The sequence below is a fragment of the Primulina tabacum genome, chromosome 17 (genome assembly GCF_025594145.1).
Source record: "Primulina tabacum isolate GXHZ01 chromosome 17, ASM2559414v2, whole genome shotgun sequence".
Lineage (NCBI taxonomy): Eukaryota > Viridiplantae > Streptophyta > Magnoliopsida > Lamiales > Gesneriaceae > Primulina > Primulina tabacum.
The window spans coordinates 27,566,069-27,577,912 of NC_134566.1; the positions used below are offsets into that span (position 1 = coordinate 27,566,069).

Below are 11,844 nucleotides of genomic sequence, written 5' to 3' on the forward strand. Positions count from 1 at the left end.
GAAAATATCAACAAAAGGTGGTTGGTTGATCAGTGGGACAAAACTTCCTTACTTTCCTCGATGAAATCAAATGCAAAGAACATTTGTAGCTGAGTTTGACCTCGACTTTTAACTATTCACATTAGGCTTTTAATCCTTTTTGACTTGTCAAATTCAAAAGGTGACATTTAAAATAATAAGATGAATATGTGTTCAAAACTTGAATTTTTGTAGATTGAGCAAATATAAAAAACAATGTTACATGATTAATAAAATATTTGTAATGTAATCAAATAACCAGACACAAAATATTATAAACATTTCACTCTAATATCACATATATTGTCGATTTGGATGTGTTCTACCATTATTTTCTAGATCGATAGTATAGTTAACCAAGCACATCTTTCTCATGCATAGTTCATTAACTTCAATTTAGTAAAAATTCTTGTTTTTGACATAAATATTGGGTTTTAACGATTGTTTATTGAGTCTGATCACATCGATCGTGACGATAATACATACACAAAAATGACCAATTCAATTATCTAAAGAAGGAAAAACAAATGTATGGAATTGGTTGAGAACTTGGAAGTTTCTTACACAAAGTCAAAAGCCAAAACAAATCACCGACCGATTTCACAAGATTCACATTCCTCGCAGGAACCTTCTTCTCCCCATTCTTTTTTGACTTAACCAAATACTCAAACTACTCCCCCATATTTAGTTTTGTTCAACAACCATCTTTAAATCCATAATCCTCTCTATCCCCCTCCTCCCGGTTGATTTCATCCTACATGTAGGGACACTACCCCCATGATAGAATCAAGAGCCTAAATTTAGCCAAACATACATGAGGTCCACTAATTTTTTTAAAATCAGATATGTGTGTGAATCTTGTCCATCCAAACTATGTGGGGGTAGTGCCCCATATGTAGCATCGAAGCTACCCCACTCCCCTATTTATAGCAAATGTGGTCATATATTGCTTGTTGTCTTTAATGTAATATTTTAGGCTTAAGATTTTATTTATTTTCGGAGCGATTAAATTTTTCTCCTGAAAAACAATACAATACCAAAAAAAATTTTTTTTAAAAAAAGCGGGACGAAATTTTCTGCTTCAATTCGTGCTATAATTCACTTCAACAAGTATACAAATAATTAGAAATTAACCGCACATTTGTTCCACCAAACTCAACTCATATTGTAATTCACACAAATAGTTGAGACTATTTTTGGCCGATTTTTTTTTTTTCAAAAAAAAAAACTTTAAGAATCTGCAATCGTTACTTTTCGATGTGCTCGAAATAAATTCAAATAATCATCACAATAATATGCAAATCACGTTTTCGTGACGTACTCCTAAATTGCATTTAGTATCATCATAAAAAGTCAGAAAAGCACCGAGTGATCAATATCGGTCGAATTGGATGCTTTTCTTTATTTTCTATTTATCTCCTTTTTATTTTTCATGTTAAAAAAACAAAAGACGTCCTAATAAATTTATTAAAAAAATCACCGACTAGGAGTTTAGTTGATAATCTGTCGTATATATATTCACAATCTAAAAATAGGATTTTTTTTTTTTTTAAGTATAAAGTCGACCAAAAGTCCATAACATGTCGTCATGTTTTTTTTTTTAATCAATTTTGGTTAAAATTTTAATTATCTCACAATTCGATCGAATTCATTTATTTATAAATTTCGTTTAAGTTTATTCGAAAATCTGGTTTTATTTTATGAAATATTGAATATATAGTTTATTTTATTCTTTTTTGTTATTTTTTTCCCTAAAAAAATAACGAATTGAAGATAAATAACTGAGTTTTTCCCTATAGGTTTTCAAGTTTTTTTCAAACATGGCCGTCATTTTCAATTAGTATTAGTCTTCCGACGAAAAGACTTTTCACACTTGGTTTTATTTTATATTTAATAATAAATAAAAGTAAATTATGCTGAAAAAGACTTTACACACTTGGTTTTATTTGATATTTAATAAATAAATTTAATAAATTCAAGAAAATTATGGTCAACCAGCCTATGCGCGTTTTATTTTGAAAAATGATTCTTTCTTATGTATATATTTTAAGGATAATAAATTAAATTCATTAATACAAAAATAATAAGTTCTAAGTTACAAGTAGTAAAACGATGTAGAGAACCACTATTAATCCACAATAGCGTCGTTGGGTCCAAGATCTTCTACAAAATGTGTTAATGCTTGAACCGTCTGAAGAAAATCTGAATAAATGCAAAGGTTAGTGAGGACGAGTTGTAAGCAGAAATCCATACACCGAAAAGATTTGATATCGTCGATCGATATTAAATTGTCTTTATTTTTTTCAATGCAGTTTCAATTATTTTGATTTTTCTAATTTTAAAAAAATTCACTAATGGGCGGAAATATTCAATTTCAATTCGGTTCGCTTTTCATATCATTTGCTAAAAAATTCGATTTATTAGATTTTGTAAAATTCAATTATGTGAACCGAAATTAACTTTGGATCCAACATCAAAATAAATTAAAAATAAATAAACAATCGAAAAGGCGTTGAATCTAAGGCGGACGCCAACCCAAATTAACCATTGAGAGTGGAACACGTTTTTAACTCGGCTCAAGTGAAACAATTTCAACTTCCAATCCACTTTCAAAAAGGAATCAACATGAAAAAGAAATTTAATCTAACTAAATCTTTTTTTAATAGAAGAAAGAGTAAGTTCAAGGTAAAAATTTGTGTAAAGAGTTTCATGGGTCGTATTTTGTGATAAAGATCTCTTATTTAAGTCATCCATGAAAAAATATTACTTTTTATTGTGAATATCGGTAGGATTGACCCATCTCACAGATAAATATTCGTGAAATCGTCTCACAATAGACCCACTCTAAGTTTACACCGTTTAATCTTATCTATGTTTAAAATAAAAATAATATTTTTAATATAAAATATAATATAAATTTTTTTCATTAGTTCTTCTTTCAACTCAATTATTTTTTATTTAAATGCTTAGTTTTATATTATTTGTGAGGTGTTTTGATTTTTTTATTAAGAGAGCTTGCGTTCTCTTTGAAAATACGATGAGTAGTTGTACACCATAAAATATTATAGTTGAATTTTATTCATCTTATTTGTTGTCTGAATTTAAAATTTTAGAGTTATACAAACATCATCAACTATAATTTTTTATAAAACGTTTGAGTTCTGAGTGAACTTATCATATCTTAATTTTCACGATTATTTATTTCGCAAAAATTTATACGAGACGGTCTCACAGATCGTATTTTGTGAGACAAATATCTTATTTGAGTCATCCATTTATGATAAGAGTATTACTTTTTATTGTGAATATCGATAGATTTGACCCGTCTTACATATAAAGATTCGTAATATCGTCTCACAACGATATTTACTATTTTTTTTTTATCAATTTTCTTTTGTTAATTAAGACGAGATATAATGGATAACGTTAAATTTGATGGGATCACTGTACTAAAAAACCAATCAAAATGCGCATTAATTAATCATAAAAAAAGGAAGCACGAATCTGATTGGAGACTGGTGGAATCATCATAATTTTTCGAGTTTCCTTGTCCCCTATGCAACTGTCAATTTCCATGTGCCACTTTTTTAATAATTTCTCTCTTTATTTTTTAAAAAATATAGAAGTAAAATAAATAATGTATTATTACATCTTAAAATATCTTATTTTTCCCAAAATGGGTATCTAGTCTATTTCCCATTTTGCCCTCATGTCCTCACCAATCCCCACTCTCTTCAAATGGGCATCTACTCTATTTCCCACTTTGCCCTTCTACTGTCCCCTCCAATCCCCGGACTCCGCCTCACGTATATATATTATACGTTAAAATATTCAAGAAGACAAAATACAGACCCCATCCTGATCCTGACACGGGCTCAACTCTATTCCTCCGCGGTTTTATTCCATCTTCGCAGATCAAAGAGTACGGGAAACAGTACAACGCGGTGAGGAAAGGCGTAAATAAACATACTAACCCCACTTCATCTCGCAAATTTAGAAAACAATACGACCTTTTTTGTACTTGATACCCATCCAAGATTACCTTTTTCTTGATTGGTTTTGGATTCTGGGTGTCCCCTTTCATCTGTTTTCTGGCGATATTCATTGATCTGTTCTGTTTAGGAAGGATCTTTGGTGGGTGTGAATCGGTGTGAGATCATTAGGGTCGCATCATTCTGTGGTTGCAAGAACTTTGACACTTGTGTTTCAGATTCAGTAATCTCTGTACAAGATTTGGGGTATGGGTTTTTGACCTTTGGATGGTAAATGCTGCTGGGTAGTGACAGGACTGCTTATGGGAGTATTTCTGATGTGGGATTTGCGTGAAATGTTGGATTAGGGGGTGAAATTTTTTTACTTGGTGAGGCTTTAGAGTAGATGTTAGCTTCTGTTGTGTAGATAAGTTGAGCGGAACATAGAGTGAAGGATGGGATCTGGAAATGGATTCTACTCAGGGGCTGAACTTTGTTTAGACTCCAAGTGGTTGATTGATCCCAAGCTTCTTCTTGTTGGACCCAAGATTGGAGAAGGAGCTCACGCCAAAGTGTACGAGGGAAAGTAAGTCGACTTATGTTCTGTCTGAATCTTGATCTCTAATTCGAGTTGAAGAAATTGGAACTAGACAAGGAATTGATTACCTTGCTTCAAGATTGTTTATGTTACTTGTAATTTTATCTTTGATCTTCACAAGAGGTTGACATTGTCATTCCTCTTTGCCAAGATTTAAATATCCAGCATATCTTTTGCCTCAGAAACTAAATCGCGCATTACTGAATTTATTGGTCCGTGTGCTCGAAGGGATTGTATTTATGATTAGAAACTGTATGCTGTATAATGAAAATTCCACTTAGTTAACTAGGTTGTTGCTCTGGAACATATATTTTGCTATATTGGCTGATCATGAAGAAGTTAATTTGCCTTCTGTTAATCACAATCCTTCAGATATAAAAACCAGAATGTGGCCATCAAAATTGTTCACAGAGGAGAAACGCCCGAAGAGATCGCTAAGAGGGACGCCAGGTTTGGAAGAGAAGTTGAGATGCTGTCTCGAGTCCAACACAAGAACTTGGTCAAGGTTGTGTCTTACATTTAGATTCCTGGATTCATGCCGTGTCCTTTATATGAGGCGTAAAACTTCGGCATGAGAAACTTAAAGGAAATGGGAATTGAAATTTAATGTTTTCGGTTGGAAGATATTGCCAGCTCCTTTTGGTCTGCCCCTGCTTCCATTTTGGTGATCATGAAAATTGTCGATGTCTGAGACTATATTGTTGTTATATACAGTTTATTGGAGCTTGCAAGGAACCTGTGATGGTGATAGTGACTGAGCTTCTCCTTGGTGGGACTTTGCGGAAGTACTTGGTAAATATGAGGCCAAGGTGTCTGGACATGCGTGTTTCCGTTGGATTTGCGCTCGACATAGCCCGTGCCATGGAGTGTTTGCACTCTCATGGAATTATACATCGTGACCTGAAACCTGGTATGTTTCATTTTCTCTTCTTTGGATTATCAGACGCGTATATTTAATTGTATCCATCAGCGTGAAAACTAGTCTACCTTGTATCTATTACTTTTATCATATATAAAACTTTTGTAGCGATCACCGACTACTTGCTTGTTCTTTTATATGAGACTGATTTAATAGAAAATAAGTAGATATTGTTATCAACCTGATTTCCAGCCCGTCTGGGCAAGAGAAGTTATAGTTTCTTTCCTGCAAAATGCTCTGGAAGAGCATCTCAGTTCTCTCAGGCTACTTTAGTCTGTGAAAGCCTCGTAGGTTTGCATATTCTGAAATCAATTACCAATTCAAGGATGCATGATCCCGCCATCGTTTGATGCGTGAATCTCTGAACTTTCACTTCAAAAGCTGACAACTGGAGTGTTTGTATTGAAAATACGATCGAGATGATCTTTTATGTCTCTTTTTCATTTTTTCAATACATAGTTCATGATAATGTTGTTCACGCTCTGATAACCAATACATAGTTCATTATACACTTATTCACGCTCGTCTATGCCCGACCACGGTTCCAAAAACAGCCGTTCTTGTTCCAATGAAAGATGAAACCGGAATGGAACTGCTTGGATACGGTTTCGGCCTATGGTGGTTCTGGTTTGAATCAATTTGAACTAAAATTTAGTCTTTAAAAGTTGAAGGGAAAAAGAAAAATAACGATATAATGTGGGATTGAAAAACTAATTGTTCAACGATTATACTATAAAATAACATTAATCTGGGGTAAAATTAAATATATAAAGATCAGATAGTTTAATTACATAATTTAATATGTCCAAGTATACTAGAAGATCTAAAAACTGAAAATTAATTTACAGTATCAGTTCTTTAAATTGAGGAGCCGGAATTGAACTGTGAGTTCATGGTTCAGGTTCGGTTTCGGTTCTACGATTCCTTGGTCTAAGCTTGTCTATTAAGTACTTATTTATTTCCTGCAGAAAACTTACTCTTGACAGCAGACCATAAAACTGTAAAACTTGCGGATTTTGGTTTAGCAAGAGAAGAAACATTGACAGAAATGATGACGGCCGAGACTGGAACCTATCGCTGGATGGCTCCAGAGGTACTTTACCAATTTTTTCCCATTATGTCCCATGATTTTTGTGGTCGCCGATAGTACTGAGGTTTCTTCATTTTTTCCAAAATTATTGGTTCCAGCTCTATAGCACAGTCACCTTGAGACGTGGAGAAAAGAAGCATTACAACCATAAGGTGGATGCTTACAGTTTCGCAATTGTGCTGTGGGAACTGATACATAATAAGTTACCCTTTGAAGGCATGTCAAATTTACAAGCAGCCTATGCCGCGGCTTTTAAAGTAAAAATCCCCTTCTTCGCTCTGATACACGGATTTCCTTAGACTGGTAAACCAAACTATGTTCCTAATTTGTTATTTGTCTCTTTTTTCTGATCAGAATGTAAGGCCGAGTTCAAATGATCTACCAGAGGATTTAGCTTTAATAGTGACTTCATGTTGGAAGGACGATCCGAATGCTCGGCCCAACTTCACTCAGATAATACACATGCTCTTGCATTATCTATCGACGATTTCACCACCAGAACCGGTTTTGCCACTCAGGATTTTCTCTACTCAGAACATCACCTTCCCGCCAGAATCCCCAGGCACAAGCTCGTTGATGGCTAAACGGGATGACACGAGCGACACGCCCAAGACACCGATGGAGAACAAGCCAAGATGGTTCTTCTGTTTTAACATGTGCTGCTGATCTTCGCCAAACACAGTCAATTTTCTTCAGGGCAATTTTCTTGAGTGAAGCTGGAACATCTGCAGAAAAAAATCAGGCATACAACCAAGTCGACTTGATATCGTAAATCGATAATATAAAAGGGGAGGGGAAGAAAAGATCGAATCCAATGTTGGTTGTATGAGATCTTCTTTTCTCTTCAAGTATAACTAAAGAGTTCAGTTGTAATCTTCATTAATGCAAGCTAATCCAAGCTTCATTGTACAATGCAACGCACATTTTACAGTCATATCAGTTATCCCATCACCTGATTTCCTATCTGGATATGGTAAGGGAATCCAAGACACAAGAAGATCCTGGATTTTAATAGTTTATTATCAAGTATATTAATTAATGCATGCTCTTCAAGTAGGTTGGGATCCTATGTAAATTGCTTTTTTTATATATAAAAAAAATCAATTAAAAGCAGCTTTTTGAGAAGTAAAATTATTATTTTTTTGTAAAATGTAAATGACAAAAACTTGTGTGAGACGGTTTCAGGGGTCGTATTTTGTGAGACGGATCTTTTATTCGGGTTATCCATGAAAAAATATTACTTTTTAGACTAAGGGTATTACTTTTTATTGTGAATATGGGTAGGATTGATCCGTCTCACATTTTAGGATCTGTGAGATGGTCTCACATGAGACTCAGTCAATGTAAATAAACAGTTAGAAATAATGGACAAGTGCAATTTATTTTTTAAGATATTATTTAATATTTTTTTAAAAAATATTCTTATAATTAACTAAATGTAATATGTCATAATATCATATATATTTTTTTATAACAAAAGGATTTTATATTATAATAGCAAATATACCAATATCTATAAACTTATAAAAAATCTTACAACCTTATTTTAAGGGGAAAAAAGTAGTAAATAAATTATCCTAAAAGGCCTAAAACACTTTCCAAAGAGTCTCTAGTTTTCTATTAATAGCTTGGAGGGCAAGTCTTAAGTAACCAGAGAATTTTCTTCCCCACCGCAACGTTCGGGAATAGGCTCGTAGTTAGCTTCGGTCATACGTGGCCCCATGCTCTGCGCGTTTATGTCGATTTCATGTCCACACATGCCTGAGGTTCAAATCCGAACCAAAGGGGGAGTTTCCCGCTCATTTACCACTGATTCACAAAGCTAAGTGGAGAGAAGAGAAAAGTTCACAGGCACTCTCTTCACAGCTTCGAATGCATTCTGATCACCATTGTGCTTATATTGTCCTAAATCATGGCTAGGTAAATTGAAACGTGAATTTCTATGTGAATTTGCAGCTTTCCTTTTGAATTATTGGAGTGGAAAGGGGATAATCTAATCTCGGAAGACCAATCGATTTTCAATGTGAATGGTTCTTTTTTTTTTCTGTGAAAGATTCAGAGTGATTTTAATGGGTAAAGAATGTATCGGCTACACATTTCTTTGCTCTTGATTTATAGTTTCTGGGTTTCGATTATTAGCCGCAATACTACCAAAGAAAGTGTTAGGAGCTGTGCTGATGAGCCCATCATATTTTATGGAATATGCCTTCTATTTGTTTTCGTTTTTAAGTTTTTGCTGAAACTTTGTCTTCTTTCTCTTTGGGAAAGAGTGTCGAGAGGGGTTCGGGGGTGTAGAAATGGTTGTAATTCTATATTGTAAATAAAAAAGTTAACAATATCATCACAATAGCTGGAAATATAGAATTGAAATCAGTGCAAAACGGTTCTTCATTTAGATGAATGTGTTTCTATAGCTGACTAAAATGTAGTTTTTGTTGAATCTTGGCAATTTGAGAGCGATAGTTGACATCCTCCCAACTTAAAGTTCATTACTTTACACTTCAAAATTGAGGGACCGCCATAAATATAGAGGATGTATCTCGACTTAATTTCTTTATCAGTTATAGAGTCATGAAAGTGTGTTCGTCTGATGCTGCATATGCCCTTTTATCATAAAGTTTGGTGTCTTCTTTCTTTCACATCTGCAGGTGCGGCCTCGAATTTGAAGAGGCACACCTTTAACTTAGAAGTTGAAGTTCAACTCAACGGCTGTTTCTTACGAATGCATTTATTTTTTTGGTTCAAATGTGTTTCTTTTGTTTATCTTGGCCTAATTTATAAACAATGCAGGACTTGGCTTATTGATAGCAGAGGACTTGCTAAGAAAGTGAAAAATGCAGGTCTTCCGGCTGCATATCAAATCAAAGATTGTGGAGCAAATAAGGAGTGTCCAAATTGTCATTACCACATAGATAATACTGATGTGAGCTCCAACATCTTTAAAAATCTGAGTAGTTTTTCAACTATTAAGCATAAAATAATATCTCAGCGTTTATCCATGGCTCACAATTTTTCATCCTGTTCAGAATAGTCTGTAATATGAAAAGTTAGAAGACAACGTCTTATTCGATATTTAACAACTGAAATTTTCTTCTGGCGTGAATGTTGGAGATCTCCATGGAGCTGGCTCGTTTTTGGCTAAAATTGGTTATTGTGAAATTAATCCACACCCCACCCCTTCCCCCCAAAATTCAGGTTTCTCATGAATGGCCCGGCCTCCCTGTTGGTGTGAAGTTTGATCCATCTGATGTTGAGCTGTTGGGCCATTTGGCTGCAAAATGTGGGGTGGGGGATTCAGAACCACACTTGTTCATTGATGAATTTATCCCAACTCTAGAAGGCGATGAGGGCATATGTTACACTCACCCCGAAAATCTTCCTGGTGAGTTAGCTCCGCTCCCAACTTTTGGATGAGTGAGTTACAACTTATATTGTTTCTTCTCTTAGTAATTCATCAAGTACAAATGTTTCAGGTGCTAAAAAAGATGGAAGTAGTTTTCATTTCTTTTACAGAATTATTAATGCATATGCTAGTGGTCACCGGAAGCGCAGGAGAATCCATGGTCAAGAAAGCACGATAAAGGCGAATGTTCGCTGGCATAAAACTGGGAAGACCAAACCTGTGATGGAAAATGTAGTGCTGAAAGGTTTTAAGAAAATTATGGTACTTTATGCACCTTCAAAAAAGGGGTCCAAGCCTGATAAATGTAACTGGGTAATGCACCAGTACCATCTTGGTGCTAATGAAGATGAACGAGAAGGAGAATACGTAGTTTCCAGAATTTTCTATCAACCACAGAAGGAGAATGAGTATAATGAAACTTCCATTGTAAAAGAAGAATTTGACTTGGGGTTGACTCAGGCTATTCCAAAAACTCCCAAGATGTCTACTCCTGATCCTCCCCGGCCACATAACACCCCCTCCTTCAATGGTGGCTCAGATGATCATTTGATAAAGTCATTTGTCCAGGTTGGTGAGATTTCACCCCTTGAAGTAATGCGAATTTCAACATAGTAGTAACCTGTTGTATTCTGGTGTAGAACGCAAAGAATCTCAAAGACCCATCGGATCCTCCGTCTGGTTTTTGGCTCGAGGATGAAGTGGAATATGCCACTTGTCTGGCTGGAGAATCGCAAGCCGCTGACTTTGTGGATGTAAACTCACTATTTTGCAATGAAATAATTGATTCTAACACGATGTTTGGTGATCCAAGGCGACATAACTCCTCTTTAGCTCAGGAGGGTGGCGATACAAGAGATGTCACTGCTTCCGGTGGAATATCAGATCTTGACAACATTGAACTCGATACCCCCCCGGATTTCAATCTTTCGGTAAACCCTTTATCCTTCAAATGTACATTACACCATCTCTTAAGTTAGTTTACATAAAATTTATAATCTTGATATACTGTTCCATGCTGTAGGATTTACAGTTTGCCTCTCAAGACAGTGTGTTTGATTGGTTGAATCAGTTATAGATTGTCAAGAACTTTCACATATGATGGCAATCGAAAAACGAATCATCTACCTTCCTTATTCAGGGCACTTGACATTCAAGAACTGAGGAAGAAAATTAACAAAAAGGAGAAAAATTAAAGAAAAAAGTTCACTCGCAACGGTACCTGGCTTGCTTTCCAGGCAAACGCCTACGCTGTATTTGCCTGTATTTTCAGCTTAGCACGTCAGAATCTGCTGGAATGTTTTAGAGTTCTCTGCAACCGATTCATCCGTAACGAAGAAATACGAGTCCAGTTTTGGTTTTTCGTGGCTCGAGTACGTTTGATCTGAAATGCTATCGAGCTATATATGCTCCCTTCAGATCCCTTAAATATTACGTTTGTGTAAAACATTATGGTTCAAGAAACAAAACCAATGTAAGAATTCATAATTCACGTGTATGGTGGTGCAACTGTGAATTTTAAAAACATTAGCGTGCATTTGAATTGAGTCATTTGAAATTCGTTATTTGATTTCGAAAATAGATTTGAAATTCATAGTTATAAAGTTGAATTATAACGGAAATGAGGACGCCCGATTTATGAAATAATCAAAGAGCAATTGCCTCCTTTTATCAATTTTACAAAATTTAAAACCAAACCAAACAATGAATTCGTTTTCAGCCAAACCAAATCGACCATGGATTATGGATTTGTTCGGTTCGGTCTGGTTTGGATGATTAATTTTAATTTATGAGTTTCAGAGTGAATTAGTGCGTCAAATATTATAATTTGAAAAATGTAACAATGAA

General features: G+C 34.8%; 2 protein-coding genes across 2 annotated transcripts; both read left to right on the forward strand.

Annotated features, from left to right (window-relative positions):
• Positions 1 to 3,847: 3,847 nt before the first annotated feature.
• On the forward strand, positions 3,848 to 7,547 carry LOC142530780 (serine/threonine-protein kinase STY13-like). The gene is made up of 6 exons (XM_075636612.1): positions 3,848 to 4,575; positions 4,960 to 5,092; positions 5,302 to 5,497; positions 6,475 to 6,599; positions 6,695 to 6,853; positions 6,951 to 7,547. The coding sequence occupies exons 1-6, from the start codon at positions 4,445 to 4,447 to the stop codon at positions 7,260 to 7,262; spliced, it is 1,056 nt and encodes a 351-aa protein (XP_075492727.1). The 5' UTR covers positions 3,848 to 4,444; the 3' UTR covers positions 7,263 to 7,547.
• Positions 7,548 to 8,227: 680 nt separating this feature from the next.
• Positions 8,228 to 11,533, forward strand: LOC142531989 (SUPPRESSOR OF GAMMA RESPONSE 1-like). Its single transcript, XM_075638283.1, has 6 exons — positions 8,228 to 8,516; positions 9,387 to 9,519; positions 9,792 to 9,978; positions 10,070 to 10,566; positions 10,638 to 10,928; positions 11,021 to 11,533. The coding sequence occupies exons 1-6, from the start codon at positions 8,509 to 8,511 to the stop codon at positions 11,072 to 11,074; spliced, it is 1,170 nt and encodes a 389-aa protein (XP_075494398.1). The 5' UTR covers positions 8,228 to 8,508; the 3' UTR covers positions 11,075 to 11,533.
• The last annotated feature ends 311 nt before the right edge of the window (positions 11,534 to 11,844 follow it).

Excerpts from the sequence above, each read along its gene's own strand:
- LOC142530780 (XM_075636612.1), top strand. The coding sequence starts at position 4,445 with ATGGGATCTGGAAATGGATTCTACTCAGGGGCTGAACTTTGTTTAGAC. Across the intron at positions 5,498-6,474 it reads ACATCGTGACCTGAAACCTG|AAAACTTACTCTTGACAGCA; the intron begins GTATGTTTCATT and ends TATTTCCTGCAG. Across the intron at positions 6,854-6,950 it reads CCTATGCCGCGGCTTTTAAA|AATGTAAGGCCGAGTTCAAA; the intron begins GTAAAAATCCCC and ends TTTTCTGATCAG.
- LOC142531989 (XM_075638283.1), top strand. Across the intron at positions 9,520-9,791 it reads ACCACATAGATAATACTGAT|GTTTCTCATGAATGGCCCGG; the intron begins GTGAGCTCCAAC and ends CCCAAAATTCAG. Across the intron at positions 10,567-10,637 it reads TGATAAAGTCATTTGTCCAG|AACGCAAAGAATCTCAAAGA; the intron begins GTTGGTGAGATT and ends ATTCTGGTGTAG.